The 17800-nt window shown below is 46.0% G+C and overlaps 1 protein-coding gene across 2 annotated transcripts in view; it reads left to right on the top strand.

The window, feature by feature from the left end:
• MEST overlaps positions 1-17800 on the top strand; it is an 80064-nt gene that overhangs the window by 41720 nt on the left and 20544 nt on the right. For both annotated transcript variants that reach the window (XM_029616033.1, XM_029616034.1), the window contains exons 8-11: positions 10728-10768; positions 12002-12072; positions 12726-12827; positions 13559-13635. In XM_029616033.1, coding sequence (XP_029471893.1) covers positions 10728-10768; positions 12002-12072; positions 12726-12827; positions 13559-13635 — 291 coding nt within the window. The remainder of the gene's footprint in view (positions 1-10727; positions 10769-12001; positions 12073-12725; positions 12828-13558; positions 13636-17800) is intronic.

Here is a 17800-nt window from a genome sequence, read left to right as displayed (position 1 = left end):
GGAGATTTTCCAGGACTTAGCACAGACTACCATCCGCAGACTGTGAGGATTCTGTGAGTTCACTACGACGCTGCGTGCTAACAACATTAGATACCGGTGGCTTTTCCCATTCGGCCTCAGCTTCACTATTGCCGGAATATCATCCCGAGTATCATTTATAGAAGAAGCGCTGGACATCTTGGAGGCCGCTGGGATTACCCCTGCGAGGAGTAGTGAGGATCCTGGACTCCGGAACTCTTCCAAAGCCCGGAGCGATATCCTGAGGTGGCAAAGGGTAGAGAAGGGAGGCAAACGTCCTAAGGAGACAATCCAGCGGCTCCTGCCAACTACCTGACTCTCCTGACTGAATTACATGGGCATTCAGCCTTCTCTACACTGAGTGACATGTTTTTCTCACAGCGTGGTGTCTGGGCCACTATTTCTCACACATCGAGTTCCTGGAGCTAAATTCTGGCAAGGGGCATGACTATTTCATACATATCTTTGGCTTATTATTGGTCGGGAGGACCCCGGGTGAAGGGGTCAGGACCATGATGCCATTACTCCTCCTCCAGGAGGAGGGAGCCCAATATGGAGAGTTGTAAGTCAAGGATCAAGGGTTTTGAGGGGGAGAGGGGAGGGACATTGGGGGGGGGGGGGATGTGGTCATTAATCAGCTTTCGATGGGCACCCATCTTCGCCTTACCAAGTGGTTCCGATGGGCTCCAGTATCTCTTGTCAGTGGGGCGATCGTTTGGAGCAGTGGTCCTATGAGCTTTCTCTTTTTTTTATTTTACTATGGCTGAACTATATATTCTCTCGATCAATGTTAAGGGTCTAAATTCCCCTACTAAACAGAAACTACTTTTTCACGAGGCCAAAAGGGGACAGGCAAATATAATTTTCTGTCAAGAAACCCATTTACTGAAGTGGACAGAACGGCTACTATGGGACAGATTTTTTCCTCAACAAATTTTAGCTTCTGCTTCCATTCACCGGAAGTATGGAGGAGTGGGGATATTATTTCCCAAATCATTGGTCCTAGATGTTAAAGATATCCGCAGAAATCCTGAGGGAAGATACTTAGCTCTGAAAGTATTACTTAACACTTTGTTCACCCTCCTTACAATATATGGTCCAAATTCAGACCAGTCTTCATTCTTCCAGACTATTTCCAGCTTGCTGGAGAACTGGGTTGGGGGGGATTTAATCTGACTAGGTACCCCTATTTAGATAATTTGCACTCTTCAGCGGGGGGAGGTAGAGTTCATAGAAGGGCCTTGAAAAACTTCATTTGTGATAGGGGGTTGATTGATATATGACGTTTGCACAATCCAACCCAGCGAAACTATACCTTTTTTTTCACACACCCATCAATCTTATTCTCATATTGACATGTATCTAATTGACAAAGATGTAGCAGAACTGGTATCTAAGACAGACAACGGGGATATTATTAGGTCGGATCAATCTGGTTAGACATAAGATTACCCATCAGATCTATAGGAAATCGGTACTGGCGTCTAAATGACAGCCTATAACATTTGTGGAATCCTTGACCGGTGACATTCAGGAGTACCTACAACTGAATACCACTGAGAGTGTGACCCCGGGCACGGTCTGGGTAGTTAGGGGAAAGCTCATTGCTCGGGCCAGCTTCCTTAAAAAGGAGAGGAATGCTAAACGTCTCAGCCTCATGCAGCATATTACTAAATTATCCTTAAGCCATAAGAGGTCTCTAGATCCTAAAATTCTGGACGCTCTGCTAGCCGCTAAGCGTGAGTTACATGCGCTAGATTTGGATAAAATAGCTTTTCACTTGACTGACTTCAACAGAAATACTTTGAATTTGGTAATAAAGCAAGGCCGCCTGTTAGCGAGGAAGCTTAAGGAACGAGCGGCCCAGTCTCTTATAACCAAAATCAAAGACGCCAAAGGTTCGATGCTATATGAGGCCAGTTAGACCACACACGCTTTACCCGATTTTATGAAGAACTGTATGCATCTGATGCTTTCGGGCGTGACTCCTTAATTGATGAATATCTTCATTGGATGGAGCTTCTCTCCTTGTCGGCAGAGGCATGTACATTTTCTTAACGCTGCGATTACCCATGCCGAACTTTATAAGGCCATTCACGATCTGAAGCTAGGGAAGGCACCAGGTCTCGATGGGTACGCAGACAAGTTCTACAAAAATTTTCAGGCTGAGGTGATCCCACCGGTACTCCACACTTTTTTTTTTTTAATGCCTTGCAATCTGGGGGAGGGGGCTATATCTCCGGAGGCCTACTTAGCGGGTATTACCGTCTTAGCAAAGGGGAGTCGAGACCCGACGCTATGTGGATCCTACCACTCTATATCACTGATTAATATTGATTTAAAGCTCTTAGCCAAAATATTGGCTACCAGATTGGGAAAGGTGGCGCCCATGTTAATACATGAAGATCAATCAGGGTTTGTTCCAGGTCGTTTGGCCTCTGATAATGTACGCCGAGTGCTAGAACTCATCTGGAGGGTACAGCAGGAGAACACTCCTGTGGTGCTCCTGGGGGTGGACGCAGAAAAGGCTTTTGACAGAGTACATTGGCCGTATCTACTTAAAGTCCTTCAGAAGTTTAATTTGGGGCCCTTCTTTATCAGATGGATTCAACAACTTTATGAAAATCCTAGGGGAAGCCTGAAAATTAATGGGGAATATACACAGCTGTTCACAGTAAATAGAGGCACTCGCCAGGGCTGCCTGCTATTGCCCCTACTATTTGCTCTTTCCTTAGAACCATTTGCGGCCTTAATTAGATCCCCTCCCGCTATTCAGGGGGTACAAGTAGGGCCCTCTGCCTACAAACTATCTATGTTCGCAGATGACTTGCTCTTCACAGTGACATCTCCAAATTCCTCGTTAGTACTTCTACTACAAGAGCTCAGGGCCTATGGCACAGTCTCTTGTTTTAAAATTAATGAGGACAAATCAGAGCTTCTTAATATTTCCATGCCGCCGGATAGTTTTTCAATTATCACGGGGGCCATTCCGTTTAAGGTTGCAAAGCATTGGATTAAGTATTTAAGCATCAAGATTGGTCCGGATCCTAGGGAGCTTTTTCACCTTAATTATGGACCTCTTCTTGTAAGCATTGGGAAGGATCTAGATCGGTGGGACAGAGGGGACTTTTCATGGTTCGGCAGAATTGCTATAATCAAAATGAATGTACTACCTCGTCTTTGTTATTTTTTCCAAACACTGCCTGTACTAGTACTGGCCTCCCATTTAACTCTTTGGCAACGTAATAGAGATGTGAATCGGAACTGAAATCCGAACCGATTCTGGTTCCGATTCACATCTCTACAACATAAGCTACTCCGGTTTCTCTGGAGACGTAGACCGCCATGGGGTGGCCAGGACCACCTTGTACTGGGACAAAGCAAGGGGGAGGCTTACAGGTGCCAAACCTAGATTGGTATTTTAGTGCTTCCCAGTTGAGTGCTCTTATTCAATGGAATTGTCAGGACACTCCAAAGGCTTGGGTCAGAATCATAGCGGATGGAGCGGGTGATCCACCCTTATTTATTAGGGCCTGGCAGAGAGGGAGGATGGATGTCTCAGGCTTATCTTCGCACTCACAACTGATACTGGACATTTGGGAGAAGTGGAGGCCTCATTTAGCTGGGGGGGGGGAAACCGCTTTTTTTCCTTACATCCTTCCTGTTTGATAAGTCCTACCCAGGCACACTGCCCCATACGATTAGGTTCTGGCGAGACAGAGGGCTTTACACTTGGGAACATCAATGGAATGGTCGTTCTATGCTACCCTTTAATGATCTTCAGAGGTCACACTCTCTGTCTCCTAATGATTTCCTTACTTACAGTCAACTTTCCCACTACTATACTTCAGCACACATTGGCGGAGCTCTCAAGCAAGGCAAATCTCTTTTTAAAAATTATTGCTCCAATGCAGTGAAGATGGTTAAACCTATATCCAAGTTTGTTACCTTGATGTGGGAACATGTTTAGCAGACAACTTTTGGGATCCCTGATCATGTAATTTCATTTAGCCTGGGAGCGTGATATGGGGGAGATGCTAGGGGATGGTGTCTGGGAACACTCATTTATTGCAATTAGTAGTTGTTCCATGTCCTCAACAATTAAGAGAATGCATATAAAGTTTTATATCCCTGGTATCTCACCCCAGACAGACTGTCTGTTTCGGGGGGGGGCGGGGCAACAACCTGTGCTGGAGAGGCTGCGGTGCGGTTGGTACCTTTTTTCATTTGTTGTGGGAGTGCCCAAGTATAGCTCATCTTTGGGATGAGGTACTTCATTTTGTCTGAGGTAATACACATTCACATGATCAGGGATCCCAAAAGTTGTCTGCTAAACATGTTCCCACATCAAGGTAACAGATTGGCCAATAGATGGATCCAACAAGTGGTTTCTACGGTCAAGTGTGAGATAGCGCTTTGGTGGCGTAAGCAGGGGCCTCCTACATTGGGATCCGTCCTGTCCAGGATAGATAGAATCCATTATATGAGTAAACTCTCCGCAGTCTGCCAGGATAGATTGGCCCTCCGTAGGGACATTTGGTCGCACTATATAACTTGGAAGCTTGGTAATGCGCCCAATTTGGCTGATTGAAGATTATAACTAGCCCATCGAATTATCTCATTCTCTGTATGCCTCAATTTTTGTATTAATGACCAGGGGTTGTGGGGGGGGGAATCCAGACGGAACCAGATGGAACCAGATTCAGGGGGTTGACTCAGCGTGTTTATTGTTTGGTACCATTACAAGATGCTTGTAGCTATTGTTGTTAATTGGTGTCTGTGGTACTGGCACTTTGTTTGCTGTTATGTTCATTTGGTTATATTCAATAAAAGCTTCAATTACAAAAAAAAAGAGAAGGAATTACTGAAGCTATTGCTAGCATCAATAGCATGGGATAGACTTAGTTTTTGGGTACTTGCCAGGTTCTTGTGGCCTGGTTTGGCCTCTGTTGGAAGCAGGATGCTGGGCTTGATGGACCCTTGGTCTGACCTAGTATGACAATTTCTTATGTAATCTACTGGTATATATTTGAGACTTGTTTTGTGTATTTAGTTGGATTTTGTTTATTGATTATACATCTGAATATCTTTTATTTGTATGATTTTATTTTGCTTTGTTTGAGATTTTGGATGGTTTTTTATGTTTTTTTTTATTGTGTAGTTATTTGTACTACCTACTGTTATGATTTTATTTTGTAATGTAAATGCTTGCCTTCAGGGGATTATTCTGGAAAGATGTCTTACAAACTGTTAAATTAAACTGTTTTCACTATAGAAAACTGGTTCCCATTGTACAGACTTTAGCAATTCTCTAGGAAAAAGCCAGCAAGCTGCTAATAGATGGAAGTATCTGGGTTTTCTTTTTTTTTTTTCTTAAGGCTCCTCCGGGCACTGTTTCAGCTTTCCTGAGGCGACTGCATACTCCAAGGAGAGGGAGAATTTTGTGCTTCATCCCGTTAACAAGCATTGCTGCTGTGCAAAGGGTGTTTTTAAACATTTTCTTACCGCAGTACATGTGAAATACATTGGAGCTGAGAAGGGAAAATCCTCTACAAGCCGCAGACGCTTGCAAGTTTCTGAAAATGGTGGTGTAGGCCTTTGGTGGAAGGAAAGAATTTCGCAGAGACACTTAAATCCCAAGGACTTCTCTGGTCAGGTGAAAACGGGATGAATTACTCATCGGGATGAATTACCTCACCGCATTACTTAACACAGTTATCATTGTTGTTACTTTAAGTTAATGTTATTAACGCTATTACTCATTCTCCACCTCTATTCATGTTTGTGACTCTCTCTAGAGTTATTTCTCCAGGTTAAATTCCCCTGTTTATTGTAATTCCAACTAAAGTTATATGTAAACAGACGCGATATGATTTTTCATGAGCATCGGTATATAAAACCTCTTAAATTAAGCAGGATAATTTTATAACTCTGCACAGAGCACTGTAAAAATCCTCAGGTGATTATCCCGGTGCGTGCACAACTTAACCTTGTGTAAGCTTGCACCTGCTCTTCGGAGGGCATAACTTACGCGCGTACTTTAAAAAAAAAAACAAACAAAAAAAAACCCAAAATCAAACTCTGCCCCTACTCGGCTCCCTCGCCTGGAATGTCTCTCTGCAGGTCGCGTAAAAGTGTTGCACGTGTACTTTTATGTGCACTGAGGTCCGGGCTGTTTTAGCATAGCCATTTGGCCCATAAAACCTGCGTGGACCATCTCGACACCTGAATACGTTTTACCTCCCTTTCTGCCTCAGAGCCTGCGGCCATCAAGTGGCTAAATGCACAATTTGCTGAGAGCCCAAGAGAAGCCCAGGCATCCCCTCGGGACAGGGCTGTCTGCTGTGTCTCGTAAAAGATGGCGCAGGCGGTTCCTCGCCTCCAGAATCTCTTGACTGTTCATCTAGAGCAGGCACGCGCTGCCGCTGGTTTCAGACTCGGTTGTAGGAAATCCACGGTCTGGCGGACTGGGGCTTTTTGGACAAGATTTGCAAGATGGAGCAGGCTGTTCCAGTCCTCTCCGAAGACTGTTAGAATTTCTTTTTTTTTTTTTAAATTCTAGGTATGGGACACTGCAGGAGCACGTTAAGGGTGGTGAATTTTCAGAAGGGTTTACACGCATCAGATTGACTTTTGAAAACCATTGGGAGGGTTGGGTGGTGCAAGTAATGTCCGTGAACTTTCCGAAGAGCATAACTCGATTAGGTGCGTGCTTTTCCCCACGCTTGCAGTAGGCATTCTGGGGGAGGGGCACATTCATAGGCATACTTTTTTGATTTTTGAAGTCTGCATGTAAATGTATATGCATATAGTTAAACCTGCACAGCCAATAGCCTTGGGGAGTGGGGGTTTAATCTTTTGATTCTCTTTTTCCCTCTACGCACATCCACAACGCTGCTGACGCGTGTCTCTAAAATCCATCTCTTCCTTTCTGAGCATGCTACCGAAATGCTCATCCACGCTTTCTTACCGCCTCCCATTTCCACTACTGCAAATTGCTCTTCACAGGCCCTCTCGCTCAGCCACCTTTCTCCACTGCATTCTAATCAAAATTCAGGTGCATGGACTTATCTATCTGCAGTGTCACTGTGACCATGCGACTCCCCTTCTGGCTCCCGCATTCAGTTCAAGCTTCTCTTAACGCCCCTATAAATGCATTCACACTGCAGCTCCTTCAAACTATAATCAGTCCAACGTTTTGAAGGTCCTTTGATGCAGCCTGTGCGAGCGGGAAATGGAACAGGAATCTTTTGCTTGACTCTCAATTACTGTTCCATGAACTCTGAGCCCGCACCATCCCTCCCAGATTCCAAGTGGGATTGCTGCATACTTAGCTACAGGAATGGATATTTTATTGCGGCGATGTGATTTGTATTTTCTTGCAGCCTTTTTTTTTTTTTTTTTTTTTGCAGACTCTGCTGCTACCCGAGTGATGGCAGCGGGGGCAGTAAGTCGTGATCAGCCTGACCAGCCGTGCTTGAGTCAATAGATAAAAAGGTCTTGAACCCCGATGGGAAAGGATCCTTGATCTCATGTTCCTGCAAGCTTTACAAACCCCTTGCTGTTAACTGTGTTAGAATTAACGGAACAGTAATTGATGATAAGCATGTAATAAGGAGCTGTGTCTTAATTATGTTTGTTTAGCAATGGATCTTCACTTATTTGTTGGTTTACTTAGTTTAATGAACTTACCAATACCTGTATCTTTTTTTTTTTTTTTTTTTGAGGCATAGGCAGTAGTCCTCTGATTTTTAAGAACATAAGAAATTGCCGTGCTGGGTCAGACCAAGGGTCCATCAAGCCCAGCATCCTGTTTCCAAAAGAGGCCAAACCAGGCCACAAGAACCTGGCAATTACCCAAACACTAAGAAGATCCCATGCTACTGATGCAATTAATAGCAGTGGCTATTCCCTAAGTAAACTTGATTAATAGCCGTTAATGGACTTCTCCTTCAAGAACTTATCCAAACCTTTTTTGAACCCAGCTACACTAACTGCACTAACCACCATCCTCTGGCAACAAATTCAAGAGCTTTAATGTGCGTTGATTGAAAAAGAATTTTCTCCGATTGGTCTTAAATGTGCTACTTGCCCCCTAGTCCTTCTAGGAATGCCCCCTAGGAATACCCCCTAGGAATGCCCCCTAGGAATACTTGCCCCCTATTCCTTCTAGGAATGCCCCCTAGTCCTTCTATTATTCGAAAGTGTAAATAACTGATTCACATCTACTCGTTCAAGACATCTCATGATCTTAAAGATCTCTATCATATCCCCCCTCAGTGTCTCTTCTCCAAGCTGAACAGCCCTAACCTCTTCAGCCTTTCCTCATAGGGGAGCTGTTCCATCCCCTTTATCATTTTGGTTACCCTTCTCTGTACCTTCTCCATCGCAACTATATCTTTTTTGAGATGCGGCGACCAGAATTGTAAACAGTATTCAAGATGCGGTCTCACCATGGAGCGATACAGAGGCATTATGACATTTTCCATTTTATTAACCATTCTCTTCCCAATAATTCCTAACATTCTGTTTGCTTTTTTGACTGCTTGCAGCACACTGAGCCGACGATTTTAAAGTATTATCCACTATGATGCCTAGATCTTTTTCCTGGGTGGTAGCTCCTAATATGGAACCTGTTCATACCCCAGATCAACTCCTGAGTTTTGCCTCCCTGCCAGCAGATGGAGACAGAGAAGAAAAGCTTTGCCGACTCTGCTACTTAACCTAGTGTGCCACCTACAGTCCCTTGGTAATTTTCTGTCTTCAGCAGATGGTAGAGGTGTAAAACCTGCAGTGTGGAGTTAAAAAAAAAAAAAAAAAAAAAAATCCTTCAGGAGCTTCTTCCTAAGGTGGAGTTAGGTCCCCTGTGGGGCCATCCTCCCTGATTGAGGGGGATGAGCAGAGGGTTGGTGACCCTTGGTGGTGACTTCATCCCTGGACACCAAGGGGGTTTCCGGAAGCTGGTGACCCAGAGCCCTCGAGATCTACAGCTGCTCTGCAGCATTAAGGAAAGTACTCTGTTTCTTTCAGCAAAGTTTTGTTTAAAAAAAAAAACCCAAAAGAAAAAACGGATCTGTTTGAAGGGGATCTCGTCTCCGCCTGGCCCTATGAGTGTTCGGGGATCACAACAGACACGGGTGAGAGCCGGCAATTAGCTGGGGGGTCCTGGCATTGATGAGACCGCCAAGGCGAGCGGCTAGGAGGCAGCACGTGTAGGGACACGCTTGGCTTCGTTGAGGCAGAGAGATAGTTGCCCTCTGATTAGGTAAAACTTGAATTGCTTCTTTTGGAATGTTTTTTGGTTTGTTTTTTTTATCCTGATCATAAATCTGGGAAAGAGGTTTCTAAATCTATTTTAATGATATGTTGGTTTTGTTAAAAAAAACAAAAAAAAAACCTTTGCACACGTTTATCTGTTCAATAGAAACTGTTTTATATAAGGATTCTAAGCATGACCTAAAATCTCTTCATCAAGCCCACCGATCTGTGTATTCAGAGTGGAAATCCAATAAGTTTCTCTCTGTGGGGAGCTAATTTAACCTGTTTACTCCTCCTGCTATTGACCCAGATTGCCTATCTTTTCAATCTCTGTGTGTGGTTGAAACCAAAGTTGTTTGGGTTTTTTTTGTTTTGTTTTTTTAAAGCAAAATAGTTTTTTTTTTGTTTTTTTGTTATTTTTTTAAGGCCAAACCAATCATTAACGGCCGCAGCAGTTATGCAGCATACGTGACCAATTATGGATATGAACACACAGAGATATGGGACAAACAACCAGAAAATGAAGGGCCAGAATCAGAGGGGACGGATGGGGAACAATGGACGGGAACGGGAGAAAACATCCAGTGAGGAGACGCTTTGGTGATGCTCACAGCGGGCACGCATTTGGAAAAAATCTGAATCCATAGTAGAGGAGGAGACAGGTTGAATGATCTCCCACAGAGAAGAAACCCCGCCGGATTTTTCCTTTGAAGATGTTGATACCACCTGGCCTCGGCAGCGAAAGAAGGCTTAGGCCATACTTATTAAAAAAAAAAAAAAAAAAAAAAAAAGTGTGTACAGCAAGTCTTTACAGATAGAAGGGTAACAAAGACATTGCTAGGACAATTGCCATGATCTCCCCCCCACTCCCCCCATGGAGATGGCAGAAAGCGCCCGCTCTTTTCCCCAGCAAACTCCTCGTCCCATTTCAAATTCTAAAAATGCGGCTGGCGCGTGCAATGTTGGCGCAAGGGCGCCCGCAGAGACTGAAAATGGAAATCCCCCATCCTTTTCATAAGTGGGTAAACCTTTCACGTCCTGGCACCTTTCCTGGCACTGAGGACGGAAGGGAATCGTAGACTCAGGGGTGGTCTTAGGAAATATTTCGGTACAGAGCGAGCAGCGGGCGCGAGGAACGGCCTCCCCCGTGGGAGGTGGTGGAGACCAGTACAGTGCACGGACTCAGGAAAGCATGGGATAGAGGCGAGGGTCTCTGTGGGAGGGATGGGGATTTAGTTGAGGGGATGGCGGGCCATACGGTCTCCTGCTGCTGTCGGCGCTTCTCTTGTTTCTGGGCTTCTAAGATGAACGGCTGCTACTTTTGGGGGCCGCTCCTTGTCGGAAGCGGCCTGGTTGGGGAGGGCTGCGTCCGAGATAAAAGGTCTTTGTCGTATGTGTGAGCGCTGGTTGACTTCTGAGTGTAACATGAACTTGTTCTTAAATCACTGTAGGTATCTTTCCCGAGACGACACACCCCAGATTTCTTCAGAAGGTATGCGTCTGGCCATTTGTATCCCTGTGCCCTCTGGTCCTACAGGTGCCTGGCTCTGTATCCCTGTGCCCTCTGGTCCTACAGGTGCCTGGCTCTGTATCCCTGTGCCCTCTGGTCCTACAGGTGCCAGGCTCTGTATCCCTGTGCCCTCTGGTCCTACAGGTGCCAGGCTCTGTATCCCTGTACCTGTTCCCTGAGCTCTCTGGTCCTACAGGTGCCAGGCTCTGTATCACTGTGCCCTCTGGTCCTACAGGTGCCAGGCTCTGTATTCCTGTGCCCTCTGGTCCTACAGGTGCCAGGCTCTGTATCCCTGTGCCCGTTCCCTGTGCCCTCCGGTCCTACAGGTGCCAGGCTCTGTATCCTGTGCCCTCCGGTCCTACAGTGCCAGGCTCTGTATCCCTGTGCCCTCTGGTCCTACAGGTGCCAGGCTCTGTATCCCTGTGCCCGTTCCCTGTGCCCTCCTGTCCTACAGGTGCCAGGCTCTGTATCCCAGTGCCCGCTCCCTGTGCCCTCCTGTCCTACAGGTGCCAGGCTCTGTATCCCTGTGCCCGTTCCCTGAGCCCTCCGGTCTTAGGGGTGGAAGGCAGTGTTTTTTGTACCACTTCTTGGAACCGTCGAGGCCCAGAGGTGTTGCTGATATTTTATCTTTGGTCTTTAGCTCCTCCAGGAGGGGTTTTAATTTCCTGCTTATTCCCTCTCCATCAGGGGTTGGTTAGTAGTCTGTGTTTGTTTATTTGTGGGGAGCCTCCCTGGTCCAGCTTGTGCAGCTGGGAGATGCCCAGCAGTGAGGGCCCAGAAGAATGATCCATTTTATTCGTTTGGCTTCTTATTTGAATTCAAAAGTATTCTGTAATATTGAGCTCACTAACTTCATTTTAGAGTTCTGTTAATTGCGTTATGTTCCGGCACTTGTGTCTATTTAATTTTTACATTAAACGTTTATCTTTTATTTTATTTTAATTTTATTTTGTGGTGCTTTTTTTTTTTTCTTTTATTATACCATGCTAATTTACCCTTATTGTGCATTGCATTGATTTACTTCTGTAAGATTTGAGATTTATCAAGTATTAAATAAACTAAGACTAAACTATGACCAGAGCTTGTAGCAGTGTAGACAATTGGCCTGGCCCTGAATTCATTTCAGGCCCAGCTCGAGAAGAAACCGAGCGTTGCATCTTGTTTCTAGCTGAGCGCCTTGACAACGTTTTGTCTCGTTTCTTTTTCCCCCCAAAGTTGCTGAAGGACGGTGGCGTGCTGTCTCCCATCCTGACCAGGCTGATGAACTACTACATCTTTTCCAAGGGGTGAGTTTGGAGGGCTGGGTGAGTGGCCCCAACAGATTGATCACTTCGTGAAGTCTGTTGTTGCCCGCCTCTCATGGCCTTGACTTTAAATGCTTTGCCATGTTCCTTACAGCATGGAAGCTACCATACGGGCCGGGGGGGAGGGGGGGGAAGGGTAACATACCAAATATAGCAGGGGTGGGCAATTCCGGTCCTCGAGGGCCACAAACCAGTCTGGTTTTCAGGATATCCCTAATGAATATGCATGAGAGAGATTTGCATGCACTCTGCCTCAGTTGTATGCAAATCTGTCACGCATATTCATTAGGATATCCTAAAACCTCGACAGGTTTGTGGCCCTCGAGGACTGGAATTGCCCACCCCTGAAATATGGGATAATATGGAGTCGAACAGGATGGCTCACATTACTGGATTGTTTGCTGAATTATTGTTAATATCTTCCTATTGTGCTATCGAAGGCCTTGTGGCCTAGTTTGATGTGTGATAGTCATCCCTTGAAAACATTAAATAAATAAAAAAGCGAGATGTGATGTGCAAGCAATCTTTTACAGCTATGAAGGTTGTCTTGCGCTTTGACCCTTAGCTGACATGTTAGGATTTCTTTCGTCGAGTCTGTAATATATTTTTTTTTAGCGCTTCTCTCAACGTTTCAGAATCGGCGCGGTCTTCGGTCCCTACACGCAGCCTTCGGACGCAGAACTCTGGGAGATGTGGACCGGGATTCGAACGAATGACGGAAACCTTGTTGTGGACAGGTACTGCGCTTTTTCTTCCTGTGTTTTTTAAGTTCAGTTAAAAAAAAAAAAAAAAAAGTTTGCTTCTGGTTTTCTTGATCCCTTTTAAGAATGAGTACCGCGGCGGGAAACTGCTTACCTGGGGTTGAAGTTGGGGGCGCCTGGAGGTTCTATTGCTTCTTGATGACTGTAACTGGCGTCTGATCAGCTGTCCCACCACTACTTGTATCACTTTTTCATTCGGTGCCGATGCTGAGCTGTTTTTGGAGGGGAGTGGGGTGAGGTGAGGACTGGAGTTGTACACGTTCTTGATGAGTTGGGACTGCTCTTGCAGACCTGCTGGAGTTGAAATCCCAGTATTATTGGAGGCCGGAATGGTATGGGGGACAGGGGCGAGTTGAGAGGGGGGCATTTTGAGCTGTTGTTGGAGCACTGTAAATACTAAAATGCAAAATAGGAAAGGACACCGCGCCTGTTTAGCATAAAAGATATTTATCTGTGTGTACACATGGGCCAATGATTTGACTGGAGCTCCTTCCCCCGAGGGTGAATCCATGTGTAGAGTTTTGCACGTGTAAATGCATTTTACCTGTGCAAGTGGACTTTTGAAAATGGCTACAATATATGCCATTGAATTGTTCAAAGGATATTCTCGTTTAGGTGCACTTTACGCGTGTAAACAGCTTTTTAAAATTGCTGTGATAGTAGATTACATTTACATGTGTAACTCCTTTTAAAATTTACCTCCTTAGTATTTTGCAGTACATAAATCAGAGGTATAAACACAGAGACCGCTGGGTTGGAGCGCTCGTTTCCACCTCTGTGCCACGTGAGTACAATCGTTATGCATCTTCTTTCCTGCTTGCCAGATGCTGGACGAGCAGCCACCACTGGGTGTACCAGTTACTATTGTAGCCAAGATGCAGAGGTTAAAAGACTTTCTGAAAGGGATGGCAGGGCCTTTAATGTCTACAGAGTAGAGAGGACCTAAGTGCGGCTGCTCTTGCAAAGGACGGAGCATTGGGCTGCGTTAGGCATGGGGACTTGGTGCTACTGTGAGACTCTCTCCCCAGTCCCCACGTTCCCTGTTCGTACCCAGATCAGTCCAGACTGCTGGGGTTTTGCCTCCCTTCCAGCAGATGGAGACAGAGTAAAAAAAATTGAAGAGCACCCCCTCTTAGCCTGGTGTGCTATCGACATCTCTTCAGTATTTCTGTCTCCAGCAGATGGAGGTGGTGCAAAACCTGCGGCCTTGAACCAATCTCAAGATTTAAAAAAAAAAAAAAAAAAGAGAATCTAGATTAATACCATTAGCTTGAGACCGTGGCTTCTGGGTTTCAGCCAATTAATCATTAAAGATAATCTGCAGTCTGTACTTAGGAACATCATAAATAAGGTCTTCATCTACCTGGCCAGCTATTGTACAAATCCAATAATAAATACTAATTTTTATTTAGGTACAGCACAGACAACAGCAATGCAAAATCGTTCCCCTCACTTTACACACACACCCACAAAACAAAAATGACAGGAATTGAGTGACACCTTATAGACTTAATTTATTAAAGCATGAGCTTTCGAGGACAGAGTCCGCTTTGTCAGATGCATGAGATGGGTAAAATATATACAGAATAGAGAGAAGGCATTGGATTAGGCAGGACCTGGTGTGGAGAGAGTATTAATAGCATTAAAGTACAGTCCACTGACAACTGAGATAAGTATGATCTGATAACAGTTAAGTTCAGAGATGGTTGTAGTGCATCATGAAGCCATTGCCGTCTTCAGACCTAGGGTGATAGTGTTGTTGTTTTTTTATGAGTTCCAATTTAGCAGTTTCACCCTGGTCTGTTCCTTTGAAGTGATTTTGTTGGCAATCTTAAGGTCAGGTAGAGAATGTTCTGGAAGGTTGAAATGTTCTCCTACAGGTTTCTGAATGTTGCTATTTCTAATGTCAGATTTATGTCCATTTTATTATTTTCCTTAGGGATTGACCTGTTTGTCCTATGTAAACAGCAGAGGGACATTGCTGGCAGGCGATAGTGTGTATTACATTGGAAGAAGGGCAGGTGAATGAGCCCAGATGTTTTAGTTGATGTTGGGTCCTGTGATGATGATGTCTGGGTTAATATGTGGACAGAATTGGCATCTGGGTTTCTGGCAGGGGCTGGTTCCTGAGTCTGTGTCATTTGTTATACAATTCGTGGTTACTGGTGAGTTTCCATTTGAGGTTGGGGGACTGCTGGTAAACCAGGATGGGTTAGACCAAAGGTCCATCAAGCCCGGCATTCGGTTTCCGACAGTGGCCATTCCGAGTTGCAAGTACCCAAACATTAAGTGGATCCCATGTTCCCTGTACGTACCCGGATCAGTCCAGATCGTGGGTTATGCCTCCCTTCCAGCAGATGGAGACAGAGAAAAACTTGTAGGGTGCCCAATAATGGCAGTGGCTAATTCCCTAAGTCAACATGATTAATAACAGTTCCCTGAACGTACCCAGGTCAGTCCAGACCCCTGGGTTTTGCCTCCCTGCCAGCAGATGAAGACAAAGTTTCACTGACACTATACGTAATCCGGTGTGCCACCTGCAGTCCCTCAGTATTTCTCTGTCCCCACCAAATGATAGATGGTGATAAACCTGCAGTCTGGAGAGAGAGAGAGAAAATAAAATTAAAAGACAAAATTTGTGGATCCTCCCAGGAGGTTGTAAGGTCCTGGTGGGGCCATCCCTCCTGGTTTGTGGTGGATGAGCAGGGGGTTGGTGACCCTTCTGATAGCTCAGCCCGGAGGTCCATGGGATGGACATGTGGTGGTCCAGATCCCTCATCCCCCATGAGAGAGCAGTGGAATCTGCTGGCAGTTTCTGCACTGCAAGCTGTGGTATTTGAGCCGTGGATTCCAGATCCCGTGTGCAGTGCACACTGCCTGTAAGCCGTGCTGAAACGCAGTGAGGCATGTGCTGCGATTATGGTACTGACATCTTGAAAAATTGCAGATTTCTGTTTGAAATCCACTGGGGAGCACGGCAGCGGGATGCGGGAAACCTGCAGGAGGCCTTGTCGAATGTGGGATTTCTGTTTCTGAGCCACCTGCTGTCTGCGAGCGCGGGATCCTTTTTCGTGGCTGCTACCACATACTTTGTGCGCCAATTCTCTTGGTATAGGCAGGGCCAGATTTAGGCATAGGCACATGCCTGAGGGCGCCAGATTCTGAAGACACCTCGAAACTAGGACTCTTCCCGCCTCTTCCTGATTTCTGGGGAAAGAACCCCTAGTTCTTTGCCTAGGGCCCCCTGAATCCAGCTCTGAGTATGGGGATAGGCAGTGGCTCTTTGCAGAAGGTGGAATGTCAGCGCATGTGCATCGGAGCTGCAGAAGAAGGGATGCTGGCTTAGGATTGTAGTGGCACTCAGCCCTCTCCCCTGCCTTTTATTCTTGGGAGACTGCTTCTTCTCATGAATCTGTCTGAGCTGTCAGGGTTTTGGATGAGCACCTCATTCTGAAATGAACTTCCTCCCTTCCTTGGCCATGCAGTGCCACCTGCTCCAGCTCGTGGTTACTGACCCCCAGAATCTGGGAAGAAGCTGCAGCCGGAACCAAGTGAACTGGCGGAAGATCAGAAGGCTGCAGTTCTTCACAGAATCGCGCTGACATTGGTACAAGTACGGCAGGAAGGAATTTCGGGTTACTCCAAAGCACAGGGGGGCCGCAGAAGCATTGCACGCATGTGACCCAGAGAGCGTAGCCTAGAAGTACTGCCGCGCAAGCCCTGGCCGCTTTGTGGGGCCAGTCTGCCAGTGCAGAGCAAGCCACAGCTGGGGGTTGTGCGGAAGGTGCATGAAGGAAGTGTGCAGAGCAGGTGAATTTCAGGATGAATGAAGTGACCTAGGCAGAGAGGTGGAGCCTGGAGGCATGAAGGTGGGGGACAGCAGAGCTTGGTGAGGTTTGGAAGATGCGGAGGGTACAATAGCAATGACCTCCCCTCTTAGGAGGGGCTCTTCAGGGGAGGCCTTGCTCCCTGTTGAAGCATAATTTTTCTTCCTTTGGTTTCCGGGTCTCGTTCTTCCTTCTACACCCTTGCAGGCCGATGCAAAACCACGTGCTCAGGCTAGCGCACAGGTTAACCCGCGGTTGGAAGCGCATCCATAAATCCTTATGCAGCAAGGGGATTAGCACATCCAAAACGCGCGTCCAAACCAGCATGTAAATGCCATATTGATGAGGCTAGTAGCTATTACCCCTGATATATAAAAAATAAAATAAAAATAACTGTGTGCCCAAGGCTCGCGTTTTTACTCTAAACATTGCTCCAGTGCTGGTGTTAATTTTTAAGTTGGAGGAATCGAAAAGAAGCGGGAACGTGATATCCCCTCTCATAATACAGTCTCTCCAAACCCTGCAGAGTCCGGATCTCGGACATCCAACCAGTAACATCTGGAGAAAGTGTATAATGACTTTGCAAAACTTCTGTCGGGCGACTACGTAGGAGAGGCCAGCGGATACTCGGCACATGAGGCTGCCTGCGCCCAAGTCAAGTGAGCCCTTAGACCCTCTGACACCGGACGGTCTTTACAAATATACGCCGAGCCAACCGCGACCTCCAGCCACTGCACAATAGTAGCCTTGGTTGCCTTTCACCCCCTTCCTTGGCCCATTCCAAAGCATAAAAATATGATCCAACCTCCGGAAACTATTGGTCATCTGGAGATACCTTAACAATGCCCGCTGCACGTGCAACACTCGAAGCACCGTTGTTTGCGGCACAGATGAATCCAAAGGTGGGAAGTTCCACTGTTTGACGGAGATGAAAAGCCGAAAACAACCTTCGGCAGAAATGAAGGCCTCGTTCTCTGTAAACTGAAGAAAGGGATCTCTGCAAGAGCACGCCTGAGCCCTCTGAAATTCTTCTGGCTGAATAAACCACCTTCAGGGTTAAATCCTTCAGTCTTCCTCCCCAGTGGCTTGAACAGAGCCTCACACAACACCCTCGGCACCAAA

The sequence above is a fragment of the Rhinatrema bivittatum genome, chromosome 9 (genome assembly GCF_901001135.1).
Source record: "Rhinatrema bivittatum chromosome 9, aRhiBiv1.1, whole genome shotgun sequence".
Lineage (NCBI taxonomy): Eukaryota > Metazoa > Chordata > Amphibia > Gymnophiona > Rhinatrematidae > Rhinatrema > Rhinatrema bivittatum.
This window is presented reverse-complemented; position numbering and strand designations above follow the sequence as displayed.